General features: G+C 41.5%; 1 protein-coding gene across 2 annotated transcripts in view; it reads right to left on the minus strand.

Annotated features, from left to right (window-relative positions):
- LOC119650460 (dentin sialophosphoprotein) overlaps positions 1-24,219 on the minus strand; it is a 117,144-nt gene that overhangs the window by 40,048 nt on the left and 52,877 nt on the right. The window contains exons 11-12 of one of the 2 annotated variants that reach the window (XM_038053320.1): positions 16,421-16,739; positions 14,938-15,072 (exon numbers count right to left, since the gene is read on the minus strand). In XM_038053320.1, the coding sequence (XP_037909248.1) occupies positions 15,065-15,072; positions 16,421-16,739 (327 nt within the window). In that variant the 3' untranslated portion in view covers positions 14,938-15,064. Of the gene's footprint in view, positions 1-14,937; positions 15,073-16,420; positions 16,740-24,219 lie in introns of those variants that run through there. The other variant, XM_038053319.1, reaches the window with a different exon arrangement.

A 24,219-nucleotide genomic window follows, 5' to 3' on the forward strand; every position in this document is an offset into this window, starting at 1 on the left:
GTGGATCCTGTGAGAAATCAGTGGGAGCCTAAGATGAAACAAGTCGGAAAATCTGAGGCTGGATGCTTCAGGTTTTGTGTTTCTTTATGTGAGGAACTTTGAGCGTTTGCACTTGCATAATAATTTAATATTCAATTGCATCCCTTTTTTCAATAGCCATGCTCTGGAAGTTATTCTATCCACTACAGTTAATTCCATACACTTCACACGATTCACACTAAGTGTTCAACATTATTAGCAAATGTGAAGAAGTTCACTTAAGACAAATACAAACAAGTCGGAAACCGAGGGGAGCATTTTGCAGACGCTCATGACCTTGTACTTCTGAATACATGGTTCATCAAACGATTGTCTCACCTTTCCACATTTTGTAATTGAAACTGTAGAACGCAAATCGACTGCATTCTCATAAGACGCCGACATTTTTCCACTGCCACGGCCGCTGATGGCCGTCTTGCGAATTAAGTCACCGATAAAATAACGTGAGGAACGCACTGGCCCGATACGTATTACATGTTGACGATTTCGTGATAAAAACGAAGAAATGATCTAACTTACGCAATTACCAACCATTACGAATATAGAAGAATCATGGAACCTGGTAAGCGGTTCATCAACCGAGACGCTTGCCTTTGCCTTTTGACGATATTCAAATGAAGGTTCTTGGAAATAAATGCCACAAGTTTCTCGACGAGAAAACGCTAGCCAATTGGTAAATTTGCAAGAATGCTAAACAGGAAACAAAACGATCACTGTCACCCGAGCGGTTCGTTAAAACGATCTTTACGATAAATTGGACACTCGAGATGGCGAGAGAGATATATATTGACTTGCCAAAAGCAGATAACAAAGTATGGAAGATGTGGAGGGGGGTGAAGGAGGGAGGAGGGGAAGACAATATGACCTGACTCAGTGAGTTCTTCGATGAAATTTTTCAGGAGGGTATAACACCATCTCAGTGGCAAGAAAGCACTACTGTTCCAATAGGGAAAAAGTAAATTATCCCAGCAGAATATTCAAATTACGGTCCGATGCGATTGCGGGTCCCACACATGAAGATTTTTGGCAATCCTATTTCCCGACATCGTTCAAATAACCGTGAATCAAGTGGGTTTTGTCAAGAACTCCGGAACTACTGATGCAATACATGCAGTGCGGTTACTCAAAGAGAAGTAGCGCTTTCTATACATTGCATTTCTGGATCTAGAGAAAGCTTCCGCCCCTGTGGCACACCATGTGATCTAGTATGCTCTACGGCAACACCTAGTATCAGAAGAATTTGTGCGCTGGGTTTAATTGCTCTACCACGATCCGGAAAGTAAAGTTCGAAGTGTGGCGGATGTATCAAAATCCCTTCGCGTCTTGCGGGCTAGTAGCGTAACGCACCTTGATCACATCCGAAGTGAGCATATCCGCGATTGATATGAGGTTGCACCGACCATGGAGAAATTGCGAGAGAAACGTGTTCGATGGTATGGTCAAGTAATTCGCGGCCGAAAAAGCGGCTGCGTGATACGCTGAATACTGCTTTGAAAGCCTCGCGACTGCAGTCAAGATCAGGCCTTTGATAAAATGAAATGGCGCAATTGATCACGACGAGCCGACCCCGCATGCGAACGGGACAAAGGCTAAAGAAATAAGGGTGAAAAACTCGCTGTGGTGGAAAGAGCAATACACGAGGAAGCTTCTTAACAGGGGGAAATTTAAAATTGGTTGGGTGATATATAGAATATGAATCCGGGCCGGCCCAATCAAATGTTACAGATGTTTCGATCATGGGCAAACCTCTGCAACTGGACCTGAGAGGAAGACAACATGCCGCAGATACGATCAGGCAGGCCACAAGGCGAATACCTGCAAGGAAAACGAGAATTGCATTATATGCAAGGATCGTGGCGCGTCTGGTGAGAGCATTGCGCATACTGCGCACTCGGGGCGGTGTCCAGTTTTCAGAGCAGAACTAGACAGAGCTAGGATGCGATCAATATGATGCGCATTCTACAGAAAAATATCCACCGGAGTGCAACCGCTCACGAGTTGATGGCACAGTTCGCTGCAGAGACCAAAGCTGATCTAGTGCTCATCAGTGAACAATACCGAAACAGGGACTCAGCTTCATGGCACTCCGACATATCCACCACCGTTAGGGTTCTTGCCCAGCGCCGAGGAGACGGGTTTGTCTGGATTCGGTGTAGGTGTAGGTAACGTGGTGGTGTTGTAGGTAACGTGTTTCAGTATGTATCTAACGCCGAATGAGGCGATGCCAGACTTTCGACGCAGGCTTCATGCTCTGAAAGATCTTGGGCACAGAGGGGCGGATTCTGGTCGGAAGTGACTTCAATGCCAGGGCACTTGAATAGCGCACCCAAACTCCAGAAGAAAACGAATTCTTAAAATGGCGGCGAGAACAAGACTTGTAAACACCGGATCCACGCCAACTTTCCGGCGCCCAGGTTGTCAGGGGAGCATTGCCGACGTAACCTACCCGTCGGAATCACTGGTATCACTGGTTTACGACTGGCGAGTTCTTGAAGCGACCATCAATATATTGCCTTCGAAGTGGTTGAAACAAACTCTCGGTGTACGCCACTATGATGCTCTTTCTGTTCATGTAACGTCGCGAAGGTGAACACCGGGATGTTTGTCGAAACTCTTGCAACAGGTGGGACCGCGCTGGATGGCACTGGCAGCTGACACTGTCGTAAATTTAGTTATGAACCTGATAACGACGGCCTGTGGAGCTTCCCTTTCCAGGAAGCAGTGAGACGTAGCAACATTCCATGTATTGGTAAACGGCGAAAATTGCAGAGCCCCATACAAAGTGCTGCTTTAGAGCGGGGAGATCCACAGTTAATGCTGTTATGTAAGTCGTGGAGGCGACGGAGCGACGAGTCGTACTGCCCGTAACATTTGACGTCAGAAATGCATTTAATTTCGTAAGATGGAAAGGCATTCTAGGCACACTAGACAATACTTTCCAGGTGCCGAACTATCTCTTACGAATATTGAGAGATTATCTGAGAAACCGCTCCCTGCTCTATGAGGGCCGAACTTCTCAAACGCTTCGAATGATAGTCTGTTTAGATTCGACATGCTAGAAGAATCGCGTCTCGGTTATGTAGATGGCAGATGTTGTTGCCGGACGCATTGGCGAACAGACGCAAAGCAGATTTGGTATATTGGTGCGACGGGTAAGTGGATGACTACTCATAGTTTCAACCTTGCACTGGAAAAAACCGAAGATTTTTTAACGCATTCTTGACAACCGTATTCGCGAAATCGTTGAAATAACCGTGAATCAAGCCGGATTTGTCAAAAACTGCGGAACTACTGACGCAATACATGCTGTGCGCTTACTAATGAGGAAACACAGAGAAGCATCGCCATGTTTACATTGCATTTCTGAATCAAGAGAAAGCGTTATGCGTTATGGTATGCTCTACGACAATACTTAGTGCCAGAAAAACTCGTGTGCGGGGTTCAATTGTTCTACCTCGATCCGAAAAGTAAAGCTCAAACTGTGGCGACTGTATCAAAACCGCTTCGTGTCTGTTGGTATTCATCAAGGAAGCGTCCTCTCACCACTTCCTTCTTGTTCTTGTTATGGACACCGTCACAAGAGCAAGTTGTCCAAAAATGGAATGATCGCCTCATCCAATACGGCCTCAGATTAAACAAAACTAAATTTTTGACGACCGATCCCCATGAAACAGGCACAATCACTGTCAGCGGCAGTGATCTGCCGAGAACTGAGCGATTTAAATACCTCGGGTCAACGCTATCAGCCAATAGAGAACTGCGTTATGAAATTGCTTCATGCATTAACGCAACCTGGATGAAGTGGCATTCCACAACTTGTATTTTTTGTGATCGACGTATCAACGAACGTCATAAATCTAAAATCTACCGCAATGTCGTCCGTCCTGTCGCTCTCTATGTTTCTGAGTATTGGCCAACTATAAAAAACAATGAACGACGTCTTGCGGTAATGGAGACGAAGATGTTACGTTGGACTAGTGGCGTCACACGTTTTGATCACATCCAAAATGAGGATATCCGCGATCATTATGGGGTTGCATCGATCGTGGAAAAATTGCGAATGAGGTTTCTTCGATGGTATGGTGATGTAATTCGTGCTAACAAGAATTCACTTGCCAAGATTGGTTTGAACATCGAAGTCGATGATAAACTGGATGGGGATTTAAAAGCCTCAAGATTGCAGCCAGATCAGGCATTCGATAGAGTCAAATGACGAAACCGATCACGACGAGCCGACCCCGCTTGTGAACGGTAAAAAGGCTGAAGAAAAAGAAGAAGAACGAGTCGATAATCAACTCAACACCACCAACGGTAAAGTACCTTAGACTGACTTTTGACTCAAAGATGAGCTTTTTCGAGCAACTCATAGTTGCAACGGGCAAGGCTGCAAATATTGGAATTCCCAGGTCTGGCAGGCGCCGTCTCCTGATGAGTTCATCGCAGTCTATCCTGCTCTATGGTGCAGGGGTATGGGCCAACCTAAGCATCTTGCGCAAGCACTGAGACGGGGAACTTTGCGGGTGGCATCTGCCTACCGCATTTTCTCTGGAACGGCCGTGATGGTGATCGTGGGAGTGATCCCCGTTTCCATTCTTGTAAAGGAGCATAAAGCCATATACAAGCGCAAGGGAGAAGAATCAAGGGAGTGGTTTCTCGTGAAGAACGGCAACGTAAACTAGATGAGTGACAACTCTCTTGGCAAAATGAGACTAGAGGAAGATGGACTGTGCGACTCATTAGCAACTTAGGAGCGTGACTGAATATAAAACATGATGAGACTCACTATTTCCTTACCCAGCTCTTAAGCGGGTATGGAGGTTTTCAGTCTTACCTGCATAAGATTGGAAAGGCACGATCACCTGATTGAGTGTTTTGCAATGGAGTTGTGGACAACGCCCATTACACTTTTTTCCTTGTTGAAGGTGGGATGGGATTCGTCGACAGCTCTATTTAAACACACTCTCTCCAGACAACATTGTCGAGGAGATGCTGAGGAGCGCTGACAGGTGGAGTTGTGTTGCGCATCACGTTCGGGTTATTTCCGCTGCAACGAAGATAGAGCCCGACCGGTGGAGGAGCCGGATGGCTGGCAGCTCCTTAAACTATCAGATCCCTTCCTCCTGTCCCATCCCGTTTGGTGACAGGAATTCCCTGGTTTGGAGGCTCCGTGAAGCTAGAGAGCGCGGAGGCTAGCCAGAGATAATGTGGCAAGCGGTTCCAGGCTAGCTCTCTGACGATGGGGAGATATTTAGTTGGTTGTCGGACGGCGAGCCGTTGCGGCATTCCAATACTCTTTGCGTAAATGCATTCGTTTATGATTTGTGGTGTAGGGTGTGCGTCTGGAATTGGTCTCTCATGAAAAACACTAATTTGATATACCATAACTTGCTGATTTCAATACGATTGCCGTAAAAGTATTATGTGGTATATAATCAGTCATCTTACTGCAAAATTGTGTGTATATAAAATAAACCTGAGGAGCGTTTTCAAATAAATTTCTAAAATATAGTAATATGCTAACATCAACCTAATTTGACCAGATCTCGGGATGGGATATATTTTGAGGCCTAGATTATATATACGTGCATCACTGTGATCTTTTTTTTTCAGAAATTTCGTTCGAATAAGTTCTGAGAACAAAACCTGTTACACTTTTTGGGGTCCTCGCTCCCCTGTGCTTCACCTAATATCAGAAATAAACAAGTCGGAATACCGGAAGCTGACGCTTCGGGTATAGAGTTTTCGTATTCATCTTATGTGAAAAACTTTCTACGCAAATTTTTACGTTCGTATATGGCAAAAAACCCAAAATAATCCTTCAGACTACAAACTACAAGAAATACGTACATATTACAGACGAAGATATTATGTTCCCGCTAAACAAACAAACATTGCCTATTACCATTGCATGCATATAAATTGATCGCACACATTTTCACTTTTGGGGTTTGAGCCCTATCTGCCCTATGTTTGATACACCACATTCCGCGAAAAAAAAAATCCAAATAAATCGGATGTGAAAGGCAGACAGACAGACGAACATCGACTCGATTCTAATAAGGTGTTGTTTCAAACAAAACCTTAAAAATCATTTTCGAAAAGTACTACTTAAGCCCTTTAATTTGATACACCACACGACCATATTCTGTGCCTCCCTCCTTTCGCGCCCTCAAGGGAGTCATCCCGTGTGTCGGAGTCGAGGAAGCCATTTTTTTGTCTGACATCAATTGTATCTAGTTATGGTGTCGAATATATGGGCAAAGTGATTTTTTGATATTCAGTGTCGTTCGGAAATTACAGTGTTAAACAGGTAAAATGTCACATGCCAGGTTTATGTCGATCGTCGTAATAAAGGGCGTATTTATCGGTCCGAATAATGTGCGAATGACTTCGATAAATCATAAGATTTGAAGCCAAGGCTTTACATGTGTTTCTTCAAAAAACCTAAGGTTTATGGAATAGGTATAGCAGATTAATTGTCAGTTAAGATTTTATGGTTGAAAATCGCATTCTACTTTTTAAATGCGTTTTCCTCGAAATTACATGTTGAAAATCGGCTGCCACCATAGCCCAAAATCTATCCGACGAAATTCTTTGAAATATTCACGAATTATTCAGTAATATTTCTACGGTCCCCAAACTAGTATAATTGTGAAACCATTTAACCAATTCGCATTTATCCAGTTTTTCTAAAAAAAAAGCGAAAAAAAACGGCCTCCACATAGGATAACCCCCTTAAAGCCGACAAAAATTATGCGACTCGTGTACGGTTCACATACCACATATTCTCACCAAATTTCGTGAAGACCACTACAGCCGTTTCGGAACAAACCGCGTGTAATAGACCGACAGGCAGACATTGAACCGATTTTAGTAAGGCTTTGTTTCACACAAAACCTTAAAAACGGTGTTTCATGGAAATGTGTCAAATTTATAGCAGTTCAAACTTATCAATTTCACGCAAATTTACTGCAACTTACGCCATGCAAATAAGATAATGACGTCATAATTAACGAGAATTATTGATATTCGCGTGAAATATTAAAATCTAACTTATGAAAAATAGCCCTAGCCTCTAGCTCTTTTTTAAGGTTTCGTGCAAAACAAAACCTTATTAAAATCGATTCAATGTCTGTCTGTCTGTCACACGCACTTTTCTCCAAAACAACTAAATCGATCCGAACGAAATTTGTTGGTCAGGTGGGAACTATGAAATCCCACGCATACAGCGAGTGACATAAATTTAGGTGGAGTTTAAATATTTGACGTCGGATACCAGTCGACTCAGCTGTGAATGAGTACCTGAGTCAAATCAGGGTAATAATCTCGGGCGAGCGCAATGCTGACCACATTGCCTCCTAGTGTACCGTTACGGTCTTGAATGAAGTGCTCTAACACACTTCAAGGCCCTGATCCAATATGGATTGTTGCGCCAACGATTATTATTATTATTATTATTAAATAGAGGCTTCCCCATACATGCAAACGGAGATTCAAAAATTTTTTTCACCGGATATAGTCGAGTAGGATATCAAATGAAAGGTCTCGATTTTTACTTTCCGGAAATGATATTAGTTTTGGCGTGAATTGCAAAGTGCGTGAGTAAAGAGTCAAAATGTACGCACTTAAAGTGAGACAGGACTCATTTTCGGAAAGTACCCAGCCTAAAAATCCGAAAAAAATCAGGGTAGTGCGCTTAGATGAAATCTAGGCCTCCAAACATGTTCCATTCCGATATCTGCTCAAATAACCTTACTAATAGTATATTACCAACTTTTAGAAATTTCCTGAAAAACCCCCCTTAAATTCATTCTAGGACTCCCGAACTTTGTACGAGCATAGAGGATAAATATTCCGTATATGTGTGCTAAATTTCATGGAAATCTGGCCATTAACGCCAAACTTATAGAAGTTCGACCTAACTGCGCAGACTTTCCAGAGGCTCACCCATCCTGTTTTACGAAACTTAAAACTTTTGTTTTGTATATATGGATGATATTTTGGTCGCTTCCGGTTCTGAATCTGAGCACTTAGAACATCTCAAGTGCATTTTTCAACGTCTCCTTCAGGCCGGAGTTTTTCACTACCAACCACGGTGAAGGATCTGCGCAGGTTCTTCCCCAGGGCCGCTCATCATCAAGCGATCCTAAACGACTACTTGTCTGGGCCCAAAACTAGCAACCATTGAGTTTCTTTTCAAAACAGCTCATCCCAGCTCAACGTAATTACAGCGTCTACGATCATGGACTACTCACCGCGTACATCGCTATAAAATACGTCCGTTTCCGCCTTGAGAGCAGGTCGTTCACTGTCTTCACGAACCACGAACCCCTTACATTCGCGCTTAGACAAAAGCCCGACAAAGCGTCCCCTCGCCAACTTAGGCACTTGAATTATATAAGCCAGTTCACTTCTGATATCCAACATGTGTCTGGTAAAGACAATGTTGTTGCAGACGCTTTGTCTCGAATTTCGGAGGTCACAGTCCCCGCCTCGGTCAATTATCCGGCAATCGCCGAGACACAAAAAGACGACGCGATGCTTCAGAGCCTGAAGGCAAATTCCAAATATAAATTCAAGGAGTTTCCTATTTTGGCTCAAACTCTTGCTTACTCTGCGAGACCTCAAATAAGGGACCCAGGCAATTCCTTCCGGTCGATTTTCGCAGTGAATCACGCAATTCACAATCTTGCGCACCCAGGCATCAGAACGACGAACCGGCTAGTCACTGAAAAATATTTCTGACCGTTCGTGAACAAGGACGTAGTGAATCGCGTGCCAGAAGTGCAACATCAACAAACACGCTCGAAAAGAAATAGGTGTGTTCCCTCGGTCAACCAAGCGCTTTCACACCATCCGTCCGGCCTTTGTGAGGTTGGCACGGATTCAAGTATTGCCTCACAATCATCGACAGGTTTACGCGGTAGCCTGAAGCAATACTTCTGTCTGACATTACGGCACAATCATGTGCCGAGGCCCTCTGTCGAAAATGGATCCGGCACTTTGGTGTTCCAGCAGTCATCATCACGGACCAGCGAATGCAATTCCAATCTACTCTTTTCGCGGCTTTAAACGGCATGGGACTACTGCATACCATCGACAGTCCAATGGTATGCTAGAACATTGGCACCGGACGCTGAAGGCCGCTCTAATGGCACGTGACGATCCTTCGTGGCTGCGGTCCTTACCTTTCGTCCTCCTCGGCCTCCGTACAACCCAGCGATATGAGTTCACGGTCAGCTCTGCGGAGATGGTTTACGGGGAGAATTTACGCCCTCCGCCGATTTTATTCTGGATATCGGAGCACGGTTAAACGACTCGAGAATACTGCGTCTGCCTAGGCACGCGATTTCGAAGATGCGAAAATCGAGGTACAGAGGCAGAAACTTGTGGTATACTCCAATCGTATCTGTGGGTATCAAAAGAGCTTTCAGCGAAGAACAGACAACACCTTGTTCTTCCAGAACCAAAGGTGACTTTATCAAAATATCACTAACTCAAGTCGTGAACCTACACATGGATCAGACAGAAGACTCCGGAGAAATGTTTGGAGCGAACCTAGCAGTTGCAATTTAGAAGCAGTGTGGCGCCCACACCTTATGCGTACATGCGAGGACCTCCCGAAATGACCATGCCTGACATAACTTAGGTTGACGTAGAAGCAGCCCTTGAAAAGCCAGGTAATTGGAAGACGCCAGGAGTTGATAAGATTTACAACTTCTGACTGAAGCAGCTCAAGAGCACTCACAGAGTGTTGGTAAATCATTTTAATCAAATGATTTTCGATCCGAAATTAGCTTCTGAATCTTTCAGCAAGAGTATCCTCTGTCCTTTTCTCATCCCCAAGGAACAGGGTGCCTCGCTCCCTTCAAAATGTCGACTAATTACTTGTCTTCCTACTATATACAATTCTGTGCGTGGACTGCTTACATCTTGATGCTCATAAACTGATAGGTGAGGAGCAAAAAGAATGCGTAAAAGTCTCCCGAGGCTGTAAAGAACAACTTATAATCGACACGGTCATTGTAAAGCAGGCTGTCTACCAAAAATGAAATATCTCGACAGCCTACATAGATTATAAATCAACCTTTGACTCCATATCACATTCATGGTTACTATAATACAAGCATTACGCTTGTACAAAACCAACCTGAATGTCGTTCTTCTCCTGAGAACAGTGATGAAGAATTGGAACACGACGCTATCGGTATCCTCACAAACAATAAAGCGTAACATCTACAAAACCGACTCTCTAAGTCCGCTTTGATTTTTTTTGGCTTTGAATCCACTATCCCATCTTCTGCATGAAACCAAATACGAGTTCCAAATCAAACATGGCATATTGTCGAAATGTACATTAACTCATTTTGTATGTCAAAGACGAGTATCAACTTCCTTCCTTGCTGGACATCACAACCCAGTTCAGCAGTTAGATTGGCATGCAGTTGGGGTTGGAGGAAGTCGCATAAAAACAATCGCTCGGGGAAAACACACCCATAATGAAGGATACAGCCATAATAACATCCGAATTAAAAGGTATGGATTCGGACGATGTCTACAAATAACTCGGCATATTGCAAGCAACAACAGCTCCCGTGCCAATGTGCTGGGGGAATTTGAAGGGCGTCTGGATCTTCTCCTTAAAACTGAGCTGTTCGGGAAAAATAAAATGGTGACAATCAACACCTTCAACATTCCCGTCCTTCTATATACTTTCCGTGTGAGAAAGTGGACGTCATTAGCGAGGAAGGGGGGCACTTGATTTAACAACATTGCACTACAATCAAATGCATTCTCTTCGTGAGTTTTTCTATGAGAAATAATCCTCTAGAAAATTACATCAGGCTACCGGCCTGGCATGGCAGATAATAAATTGTCTCCTTTGAACTTGAAAAGCAAAGAATGGGATCCCATGTCGAATGTTACTTCCTTCCGACAGAAGATCGACATGTGGAAAAAGAATCACATTCACGGAGGTGATATCAAATTTTAGTTGTTGCCAGGCATTGACATCGAAGCTTCCAACAAATGGTTGACTAATGGAGTAGTTTTCTATGAGACCGAAGCATTCCTAACTTCAATTCAGGATGCTTCGCTTCCAACGAAAAACTACAAACGGTACATTCTCCACGACTCATTAATTACCAACTCCAGTTGTAGGTTATGCAACTGTGAAGAGGAGACCATCCGAGCACAAAACATCTGCGTGCAGGATGTTGAGCAATACCGAGTACACCAATCGTCATAACTCCGTCTGCGAGATTCTCCATCCAAACCTTGCGTTGAAATATAACTTAGTGGCATATTATAAGTATACTCCGCAGAAAATCTTGGAAAATGATCGGACCAAACTACTGCGGGATCATACTATTGCTACCGACCACAGTGTTGAATCACAGTACACCCGATTTAGTTGTGCTCCTCAACGAAGAATGAGTGTGCTTCATAATCGATGTTGCCGTACCGTTGGACCGGAACACTATTGAAAAACAGCTAGAAAAAATTCGGACCTACGGCCCCTTGGCAGACGATATGAAACAGACTTGGAGACTACAAAAGATCAAAGTAGTCTCAGTGGTAATTTCAGCGACGGGATTAATCTCGAAAAAATTACATAAAGCGCTGAAAACGCTTGATCTAAGCGCCGGGCTATACATGGAGAGGCAAAAAGCGATCTTCTTTGCAACCTGTGGACCCATCGCAGTTTGGGCAAGTAAGTGAGATATCCAATTTAAACCTATACAGGTATTGACGATATTCTCCATAGCTTGTGGAAAACTGAGTGAGATTATAATTAATCTCTCCATGTTTTCTCTCCAGCCAGTCCCTGATGTTAGAGATCAACCTGCACATTCAACGGCCTTTTTTGACTGGTCGCTATTACCATCTAATTATAGAGCTCTCCCGTGCGCCTCTTTTTTGTTTCTGATAAAGGAGGGATCGACTTGATGTTATATATGTTTGTCATCTTATCTTCCGAGATATTAATCGGCACCATTCCTGAGAGGACGAACACCACATCAAGACAGAACAAACCCTTAACGCTATAGGTGTTTCTGTGAACTGCACTCAGTTTGTGTGTGCTAGATAAGATGTGCAGCACTGATGCCCAAACTGGGACTGCATACACTTAGATGGAACCACCACCTGCATTCCGCACCATTCTTGCCAGAGCCATACTGGCAGTTGATGCCTTTTCGTGAATATACTCCACGCGCTACTTGAAATTGAGCTTTGCATCTATCATCACTCTCAAATATTTGTTGGCTTGCCTGAAAGAGATGATATGAATCGCAATTCTAATGCGAGCAAAACTGATCTTCTGGTGCTAGATGATGAGAGCCCGTTCCGTCTTTTCCTCCACGAGTGCTAGCCCAACGCTAGCTAACCAACAACTCAGCACCTTTGAGATGCTTAGCAATCACAACCAGTGCAATATCATTGGCGTAACGCACCAGTGGCATCCTCCGGAACCGGAAGACTAAGAACATAGTTGTACATAACGTTCCACCGTAATGGGCCCAGTACGGAGCCCCCCATCATCAATGCCATTTCATGGTCTCCGTTTTCGCAAATAGTTGTCCACAATGGCAGCGTGATAGATGGGAACCCCGATCGTCAACAGAGCTTCAATTGGCCGAATGGATTGCACTTTCCACGTGTTACTACCACGCAATATTTTCTGCTACTCCCCTTTCCATGAATTGCATTTTCGGCAAAGTCAGTAACCAATTAGATGGCATCAATGGTTAATCTGACTTTACGGAACGCATTCTTCAGCATATTCCTTCATAGTGTCTACAAGACATATGAGTCTATAGGAGGACGGCTGTGGCTTTACCAGCCAGTTTATGTGCCCTATTCGGTATTCTGCCCAGGGCCATAATCTTCAACAGCTCGTCTATGGTTACTGCCGAAATTGCGGTGACTTTAAGAAATCGCTGAAAGGTGTCAGCGTCCCTCCCTTGCTCAAGGAATAACCCCTGGATGACTTACAACAAGAGAGTGGAACACGTGATCTGCGGAGGTGACCGGCCTCTGAAACATCTCATCACAACTCTATAGCAGAGCTACATAAAGCATTCCCTTTTGCCCCGTCTATCGCACGCACTTTCCTCAAATGTTACACATATTGACACGAAATTCGATAAAAGGATGAAACTGAACCCCCACGCACGCAGTCAATTAGTTTGCGGCTCGTTGAACAAAGGGAGGGGGTGTCCTAATGCACCAAAAAGAGAGGTGCACATTTTTTTTTCACCAAATACAGTATAGCCATGTGGTGAGGTATCATAGGAAAGGTTTCAAGAAGTACGCTTCGAACCAGGTATTTGTTTTGACACCAATTGTAAAAGGAGGAATGCGGGAATCCGAAAGGGGAAAATTATTTCAAGGACCCATTCTCAGAAACTTCCCAACCAACATATGTGCAAAAAAAATATAATGGGCCATGCACATGGTAACTAGCCTCCGAAATACTCTCCGTTACGATATTATATTTTGAAAATTTACTGCACACCCATTTAAGCTTATCCTAGATCCATAAATCATCACCAACATAATTTTTAATATTCTGGAAAGCTTGTTGGAATTATTAACAAAGTTATAGTAGGTCAAAATTTGTCTCCTTCGCGTCAAACTACTAATCAGTGAAAGATAAAATGTCAGTACCGCATCGAATTGAAAATCCACTATATTCACACACTACGAGTTATATATAAATCGAACTATGGTGTACCTAGATATTCTTACATAAAGAATCAACAGAACCTTTTACACCTGAAGGGCCGAGTTTCCGGTTTCCAAATTGTTTCGAAAGTTTCGGGTGAATAGCTTCCGTAAGCAAAATTAACATCATCAATCCGATGGCTGAAGATTTTCTGATCTCAATTCTCCTCAAAAATTAAAACGAAGGCCAATTTTAAAATGGTCCCATTCAATATGCGTACATATGTATCATTATCCTATATCTACTCGTCGAGGGGACCACTCGTAATCAGCATTACAAACGCGCTTTTACATGGTTCCATTAGCATATCCACCCCTGACCATTTGCTCATACTTCGTAATGTTTTAGCTGTTTCGATGTAATTTCAACGAGACAGTCAGTTCTTCTTTTTTAGCCTTTGTACCGATCGATAGGAGTTCGGTTTGTCTACATCGGATACACCACTTTTAATGGTCGTAAGCTTGGTTATCTTTATATTTCGTGAAACTGATGTATAGTTCTTATAGTTGAGAAAATTCAGAAAAAAATATTCATTCAAGTGTCGCCTAAATCTCACTGCTGTTATTTTATGAAATAAATATTGATCGAAATACTATAAAAGTAAAATTACCTAATTAGTTACCCATAGGAACAAATCCGTTTTTCGTAGAACTAAATGGCGTTCGCATTGAAAATAATTAGAAATAAAATTGTTACAGAAAATAAAAGAACGCGCTCAATACGACCGTATTAGATTATGTTGATAGATGTAAAGGTTGAATGTTGAAATGTTGATTGATGTTAACATATTGTCCATTATTCCAGCATCGAGGTCTTATTGATCGTATACGTTATTATATGTATATTTCAAAACAAAGCGAATTCATTGGTTTCCTATCAAATGTGTTGCTTACTACTTTCGGTTATTGATATTACGCCTTTTTTTACCTGGTAAATTGCCTTTCAGATCAACTAACCCGTCGTCTTTATAATTTACTACAGCTGTTCTGTTGGAACTCCTTGTAATACGATCAGTTGTTCGGCTTTTACTTTTCTTCTGCTTTCCCCGAGTTGATGAATTTGTGGGAGCCGTAACATTTGTAGCAAGCGGCGTTAGCAAACTTCTGCAGCTTCCACAACTAGTCTGATTCTGCTTGAAACAGTTCAAATTTCCGTCACATTTTTGTGAACAAAACGAATTCATATTCCTATTACATTCACTATTTTGAGTTGGTCGAACTTGCGGCGGTTCATTATGATTAATTTGTAAATTGCATGGAACGTCATTCAGTAAAACTGCTTGTTTAGCTTGGAGATTTATCTGGCTATTATGTAGAAAATTACTCAAGTGCTGCGAATTCATATGGTAGTTACTTAAATTGATCATATTTTGGATATCAAAAGACGGTACATTAATTGCACCTATATTATTTTGCGGTTGATTCGATTGAATACTATACGTATATTGTTGATTTGGGTGAAACGAATGCGTATATTGTATAGTATTGGGTGATAAATTAAATGTTTGAACATTCGGCAATTCTCCTCTTGAGCTCAAATCAAATCCAACATTCAGACTATTAACATCAGCTGAAGTCGGTACACCTGATGACACATTGCATATATGTGCATCATTGAACAAGTTCCTGGTATTCGAAGGGACAACATTCCCCTGTGTTGGTATGATGCTATAAGTCTGAACCTTCGTTGGATTCGCACGATTACTACTTACAAGCGTTTGTTGAGGATTTAGTATGTTAAATGTTTGGACCGTTCTAGCAACATCATTACAATTCGTTGCACTACTACTGTTTACAATTGTGTGTTGGGTTGGCAGAATATTGAAAGTTTGAAGATTCACTGGCGTAATCTCTTTCAACTGAGCGGGCGTTTTAAATTGACGTCGTGGCGGCTGTGTGAAACATATCATATTTTCGAAATTAGCTATACTTAACATTGGCGTCGATGGGTATGAACCGCATTGCATTGGATTTGGCACGCTTTCAGACATCAGTTGTTTACTTTCATCTTGGACGCCAATTTTAAACGAATCAATATATTGCAAATCTTCTTCTTTCAATGAAAGATTATCGCTGAATTGGGATAATTTTCTGCGTTTTTTCAATGGAAGAGATATTTGCGCTTCTATTCTTTTGTCAATATTCTCATCTAGCCATTGTTGCACTGAGATGCCTAAATCATTGGGATAGTAATTACTCGAAGTCAACCCAGAAACATCCTTATATATATTTGATTCGCAACTGCTGTTGCGTCCATTTTCTTGATTTCCTATCACATTTTCTTCATCGTAATATAATAAGAATCGATCGTCACTCAGAACTTCTCGTAAATCATCATGTGGTAGGATAGGTGATAAATTTTTATCGAGATCATCGTGAATATGAGACGAGTTTTCAACATGGATCGAATTTGAGTTAAAATTAAAACGTTCAGTTTGTTGCGGCAATATATTTGGCACCATCAAGTCCGTACGGACATGGCATCTGCTATTAGATACGTTTAGAGGCGATTTTATATTTTTACCTTTCTCATTAATTGTTCTATTCGTGTCAGATTGGGTATGGGATACTTTGGAAATATTTAAAGATTGACTAGCTATGGGTAATTGTGCTTCCATTTCAGTATTAAATATAATTTTGGATTTATCCATACCTGGGTCAGTTGCGAATGATGACGATGATTTCGAATTTAAGTTGATTGGTGTAACGTTGTCCTTGGAAGATGATGGTGCTGTCGATTTCATATTTAGTTGACTATTGGAACGATATGTGTTGATTGCTGCCGTCCAACATTCTTTCCCCGGTAAACTTGATTGTTGAAAAGTGCTTTGAGTCAAATCCCCAGGCGTTTTAAAGAAATGTTTCTCTTTCTGATTTGCTTCTGGCTGGATACCCAAAAAGGACACAGTCTTTCGTCTTTGATTGTAAGGTACGCTTGGAGTTTCACTTATATTTACAAATGTTAAAGGAACCTATAAAAAAGGAAAATATCCATATTAATTCGATTTTTAAAATCTTTACTCAGCAGACAAAATATTCATATGTACACCGATTATGCTCTTCAAAGTGCGACGATAGCATAACATAAGATACCAAAAACACTTAGGGTTGATTTCAAGAGATCACAACTCCAAAAACTAATTGGGGATTTTAGTTGATACTTATGACTAACTCCGGCATGCTATTAACATAGTATGCTGGTCCCAAGCCCAGGTAAAGGAAGAGGGTTTGAGGCATTGTACTCTGTACTATCCTCAGTAAAACAAAAATAAAATGCTGAGATCAGGGAAAGAGATAAATAGAGTATAGTTGGAGTTATTCCACTATGCTAAATCCTACCTGATCTCTCTTGGTGACAGGCCCCGCGACAGGTCGACCAAGAAAATGCATAGAATGTCGTTACAAACATGATGATCGGATAGCCGACCCCGCTTGTGAACAGGACAAAGGCTGAAGAAAAAGAAGAAGTTGATACTTATGACTAATGCTAGGAACATTTCCTTCTTTGCTTTGATGACAGCCTCCCGTTTCGGTTCTAACTGGGGCTATCCATCCGGGCCTGTCCTGCACCGTAGCGAGGATTTCATGTCAACTCATTTAACACTGTCCATTTCTATTGTGATACGCGGGCTACCCATATTTCTCGCACACTCTGACTTGTATTTTGCTTGGCGACCTTCACACGGTGGATTTAATCCAACGCCATTTGCGTCTTTCAATTTGAATTGCTCTTCCTATAGCCCCTAATTTGTTATTCGTCTTAGACATATAAGATGAACAATCGAAGTTCCGCAATCATTATTATCTGCGAGGATCTCCAGACAACTTTTATTTTACCAAATGCCACCCTACCTACTTTCACCCCATTATTTACAATGATATCGACCCCACCGGTTCACTCACAGTTGTGGGGCGGGAAGGGTTCATCCATGTCGCCACTCCGACCTAAGCATATTATTCTCTTTTGGGGTTTCTTTTGCCGACAGAGTCTGTCGCACACATCGTTATTAAACGTATAGAGTAATCGCTCATAGTCCATAAATATGATAAGAGATAAGAGATGGATTGTACAGACTATTTATGGGTGGAGTGTTTCAGTGGTCGATACACAATCCTCTTTTTCTGAAGCTTGTTTATTTTTTGTTGATCTATTTGTTAATATATTCTGGAACGGATCAAAGCAAGTAGCACGACAGACAGAAAATTAACACAGAACAATTTGATGTTAGTATTAAGAGGGTCATCCCGTATGAAGACCGTTTTTTTTTTCACTTTTTTAGAAATTTTCGGTAAAGAGCTGGTTAAAGTTATAAATACGAGTTTTTCGCCATATATTTATTAATATCTTGAGTATGCGTAGTAATTTTTCCAGCACGATAGCATCGCTCATTATTGAAATACAGAGCAACTTATACACCCATCTCCAAAAAAAGGTCTTTTCTGCTGCCACGCTAGAGGGCGCTGTGATCATCTTAAAAAAAATGTAAACGGCATTTTAACATGCGGACTTAACCACTGTCCGCAAACTATAATAGGATTATTGAATAATATTGAAAACTAAATTTTTTTTGTAAATTTTAGTGTTTTTTCAAGGTTTCTTTAATGAATAAAAAAAACTACCGAATGAATCGCAATTATCTTAGTTTGCGGACCGTAGAAATATGTTCTGAATAAATCGTGAAAATTTCAAAGAATTTCGTTGGATAGATTTTAGGCTATGGAGGCAGCAGATTTTCAACATGTAATTCGAGAAAAACGCATTTAAAAAGTAGAATTCAATGTTCAATCATAAAATCTTAACTAACCATTAATCTGCTATACCTAGTCCATAAACCTTAGGTTTCTTGAAGAAACACATGTAAAGCCTTGACTTCAATTCTTATGATTTTAGCGAAGTCATTCGCACATCATTCGGACCGATATATACGCCCTTTATTACGACGATCGACATAAACCTGGCATGTTTAACACTTTTATTTCCGAATGACTCCGAATATCAAAAAATCACTTTGCCCATATATCCTACACTGTAACTAGATACAATTGATGCCAGAAAAAAATCGATTTCTCGGATCCGACACACGGGATGACCTCTTTAAAATGGTGACATATCCAGATTTTGGACAAAACAATGCGATCTGCGGCATGTTCCAAGCAATAGCAAATTGTCTTTTGTCACAGCGCACACTACACTGAACTTCTCGGGATTTCGCTCGGTATCGAACTTCGAGCACGTCACGCCCGCCATCATTTGCTGCGGTTACTAGAGCCCTCAGCCCCTTCCGTTCATCGATCCGCTTCCACGACTCCACAGTCTGCCAGATCTTCTGAAGCGCTTTCGGGACGTGGCCGATGACCTGTGCAGCACCCTAGAAAAGAGCATTTTTGATGGCGGCCCAATGCTCATATATATTATCAGGAGCGTTACTCAGTAGATTTGCCGCTCGATCAGCTAGATAGCTCTCCCAAAACCGAGCGACAGCTGGGTCATGCAAGCGGTCGATGCTATACTTAGAAAGTTGCAGCTCTCCAGCCCTGCGAGAAGTGACGGACGCAACACGCAAGCGAACGTAAGCGACCATTAGATGGTGATCCCTTTTGAGGCCGATGTCAGCGCCTCTCTTGTTACGCACATCCAGAAGACAACATCTAAATCTACAGCTGATCGCGAAGTGGTCCATCTGATTGCTCATACGCGTCGGTCAGTTGAAATCCAACTGACCTCATGCCAAGCTCTGTGCTCGAACACCAATAACGACACGGTGAAAGTTTCAAAAATCGAACCTCGAACACTATTCCATGCTTCGTTTCGTTTCGTGTTTTCCCATCACATGTCCAAGCAAGGTGTCACATCCCACCTTGGCATTCAGATCACACATCGGGATCACAATGTCATCTTTACGAAACTTCCCCTGAACCGCGTTTAATTGCTCGTAGAAAACGTCTTTCCGCACTATATCGGTAGCCTTCGTTGGTGCGTAGCAGTGTACAATTAGAATTATATCAGAAACCGACTCCTAGGTCAAAAGAGCGCACCTTGTGGTAGCCGTCAAAAGCAACCCGACGCCGCTGCTACCACTAGTCTTTCCAAAGTGCAAAGGCACATTGCCGTAAGAGAGCGAGGAGTACTCTCCATCCAGAGGCCCACCTTAGAACAAAAATGTCCAGTTTATATCACTGGAATTCCCGCTCAAGTTGGAGAAAGCAAACAGCGTGTGCACATTTTAGAAACCAATCATAGTCCGTTTTCTATAGCCAAAGGTCGGGGCAGTGAGGTCAGTCAGAAAGTCTATTAGAGAAGTGCTTAAATGGCGAGAGAAGTGGAATGTAGTTTAGCACATGTTGGAGCGGAGTCAATGTATATTGAGAGGTAAAAAAGTCAACAAAGTTGCGACTGCGAATGCAATCGATGGGCGAGGGTAAAAGTAGCTAGGGCTATGTCCACTACGTGAGGTGGTTAGGGGTGATTTTGTGAGTAAAAAGCAATTATAGAATTTAGTAATTGTAGCATGTCCTTCAAACTGGTGCTAAATTCCGTGCTTCTGAAATGAATTAAGGGTTTTTTTCATGCATTTCTAAAACATAGTAATATACCATTATAAACTTTAATTGAGCAGATAACGGAATTATTTTGAGACCTATATGTGATAATATGTTCAACCGTTTCAAATTCATATTAAGTCAAGTGTGTTAGACAGACCGGCGGACGGACAAACATTGACAGAAAAACTTAAAAAGGGCGTCAAGCAATGTTAATACGGTTTTGTTTTTCCAAATACTTGCAATTTTAATAGAAAAAATAAAGCCAAAAAGGGAGCGGTAAAAATAATAGCAGTTCAATATTTCGTTCAGCAATAAACAAAAATGAAATAATTCTTGGATGTAAAATATTAACAAAGAAAGATTCAATATTTGCTTGTTTTGACCTTAATAACTGCTGCGCAACAAACTTTTGACACCTTTCAACAGGGATCGTCTTCCAGGAACGTTTTATTACAGTTCAAAGCTTGCTGTGACTTTGTGGTTTTTGACTCCAACAAATTTTTTGACATCTGTCTAAAGATCTCCTACTAGATTGAGGTCAAATCACAAGACCACCACATTATGATAATTTCATTGTGCAAAAACCATTCTTTAGATTTTCTGTCTGTATGTTCGGAATCATTGTCTTGGCGGAAGACCCATTTTATAGGTATTCCGTGCTTAGCAAACGGGATGATAACTTCCTGCAAAATATCTGCATCGACATTTTGATCCACGGTGTTCTTGGTCTAATATATTGGACCAAGACCACAGTAAGAAAACCTGGGCCTATGAGCCTCTCATTCGTGTATATTCGTTTTCGTCGAGAATCGTATTCCCAATTTGTCGGACCTTGAATCTACTGTTTATCACCAAAAAGAACAATTTTAATTTCATCCGTTCGTAAAATATCTATCCTTATTTGTGTGAGCCATTCTACATGCTATTTTGTAAATCAAATTCTTTTTGGAATATGTGTTACTTTCAAAATCGACGCGTTCAGGCTTCCAGCGATCCCTCAATCTATTATGAACTGTTTCAATGCATGCTTTCAACTTGAATTCCTCTTTTAGATAAGTTGCAGGTCTTTTTTCCGAAAAGGTGATTATATGTTTTACGTCTGAAGGCGATAAAACCCCTTTTAAACCACGAATTTCAAATATTTTTTTAAGGATTTGTGTAACTCACCCAACGGAAAAATCTCAAAAAATCAGGTTGTCAGTCCGACATCTGCTCAATTTGAACTTAATAATAGTATATTACTAACTTCCCGAAAATGACTGGAAAGTCCCCCTTAAGTTCATCATTTCTCTCACGGACCCATTCTCAAAAACTAGCCGCGTCGGTTATGAATATGCCTCGAATTGTACCAGTCGAAGGAATCGTTCTATAATTAATTGTGCAGTAGGGATGTATAAGTTAATGTAAAATAAACGCTTATATTAAATGTATAGAACGGGTCTTTGTCTAAAGCAAGTAACTTAACAAGTGACAAATCTACGTAAAGCAAGAACGTAACAATTGGTGACAGCGGTGGGACTGCCTAAGCCAGACTAGTTAAACTCGAGGGTTTAAGTGAGGAGCAGCTCAAAGGTGAGCTGGCGTTGCTGGTGCTCTCTCTACAGCAGGGAGCAAAGTGAATTACAAAAGAGACATCGCCAGGTTTTGGAGCTGGTAACGTTGAGGAGCGTGAATTCCAGCATAATCTGCATTGACTATCGAGAGTCTCAAGGAAGTTGCTGAACCTTTCGTGATAAACGACAACGATATGTTACTGCAAGCTCTATCGAGTATGCAGAAAAAAATTATGGAAGAGTTTGTAAAACAACAAGAAGAATTTAGAAAGCAACAAGAAGAATCTAGAAAGCAACAAGAAGAAAGGCAGCCAAAATTTCTGGAAAAATGACTAGAAACCACCAAGAAAATTTTAGAAAGCAACTAGAAGAATTTACAACACGACAAGGCGAAAAACAAATAAAATTTATGGAAGAGCTGACAAAAAAGCAGGCAAAATTTATGGAAGAATTCAAGCAACGGTTGGAAGAAATATTTAATGAAAAGGAGGTGAACGCTCGGGAAGTAGCATGCCGTAAGAATGAAAAATCGTAGTATGAAGGTACTCCAGAAGTAGCAGAGCAGATGGCAAAAACTACAAAACGATTGGGAGATTCCCCTGAAGAACCTCAGGAAAGAAAAAGAGGGAACTGTAGTGTGTCAGGATGAAAAGTCGATGTAACAGGAGGTACGTATACAGAAGGAAGTGATACAGCGTTAGAACTCCAATGAAATTCCAAATAATCAGTGAGGAGGTGACTAAAGAGAAGGAGCGAAACTGCCGAGAAGCAGTAGACTATGGAGATGTCATAAGTGAAGGTGTAAAATGGCAGGGGGAAGCCATGCGAGAAGGTACGGAACGTAAGTAGGGTGAGCATACCTGGCAGGACAGTGCTAAGCTGGAGGAGATGACTATTCGAGACGTGATACGTCGGCAGATGGAAAGTGTGAAATGACGAGAAGCGATTGACAAGAAGAACTTGAGACCGTTCAGGACAAAGGTAGCAACAGGCATATGATGGACAGCCACGAATCTAGCAGCAGTTTACAACTCGCTTAGTAACATGAAGACAATGGTTCACCGAATTGTAAAATTGATGAGCGTAACACTTATGTGCATTTTTAGAAGCGAGTGCTATGATTGAAATTGAGGAAAGTGTGTAACACGGAATTATAAGAGGGGTCGCAAGGAGTGGAAGGAATCAAGAGGGATTTATAAATGGAGCAAGAGTTTTGGGATAATTACAGTGAAGAAAGCGAAATGATCGAAGAAAATTGATACGGCAAAGAAATGACTTTCGAGCAACTATGGCAAGGCTTTGGAAAAGTGGTGATAGTAAAAGAAACAACTAAAATTTGGGTAGCTAAGGTTTATGTGGCACAACGGCAGAATCTTCTATAAGTGGAAAGATACGTGTTCAACATTTCAGAAAATGAAAGTCGTGGAGCCGTACAAATATTGATTGTTGCGATACGAGCCAGAGGCATTATTTTGAGACATCATGAAGTAGTAACCAGTGAACATTTGTATGTCGCCAGAACTATAGAGCGATGAACGAGCGGCAGTTCTAGTGGAAGTCCGCCCACGGAATCTAGTCTAGTCCTAGAGTGAGAACAGATCGCGTTGGTTATGAATACACCTCGATTTGTACCAGTTGAAAGAATCGCTCTATAATTAATTGTGTAGATACGAGTCTACGTAAAGTAAGTAACGTAACAAGTGAAGAGTGTGTGTAAAGCAAGAACGTAAGAGTACATTACTTTAAGTTTTAATAATCGACTGCAAAACCCCCTTAAGTTAATCCTAGTACACAAAGTGCAGTAATATAAGCTACAGCACAGAGCATAATCGTACCGAATTTGGTGGCAATCGCATAATTACTAACAAAATTATAACAGGTCAAAGTTGTCGCTTCTGTGCATATTCAAGACTTTGAATGTCAGTATCACGCGAAAATGGCTATTCTCACATAATCTACGCATATAGTACGTGCTAGGTACTAATGGGACAAATCTCCCCTCAAATAAAAGAAATTCACAAAACCTTTTATACCTGAAGCATAACAATATCTTCACATATGCTAATAAAGTTGAACTCCTGAAGCGTATAGAATTAAGTACAATCGTTAGAGTACTGCGGACAAATTTGTGTGAATGGCTATTGAAATATGGTGCGCAATTGAATTTTAAATTATTATACAAGTGCAACTGCCATGCACTCGAAGTTCCGCACATAGGGAAACACAGAACCTTTCATATCTGAAGCTTCCGGTTTACCGACTTGTTTTATATTTAATTGCATTTCCAATCGCAATGTTCCACAAAGAAATAAAAAAGAAATATGTATTATTTTAGTGCTGGATACGCTAGAAGCGA

This window comes from Hermetia illucens, chromosome 2, assembly GCF_905115235.1.
Source record: "Hermetia illucens chromosome 2, iHerIll2.2.curated.20191125, whole genome shotgun sequence".
In the NCBI taxonomy this organism is placed as follows: Eukaryota; Metazoa; Arthropoda; class Insecta; order Diptera; family Stratiomyidae; genus Hermetia; species Hermetia illucens.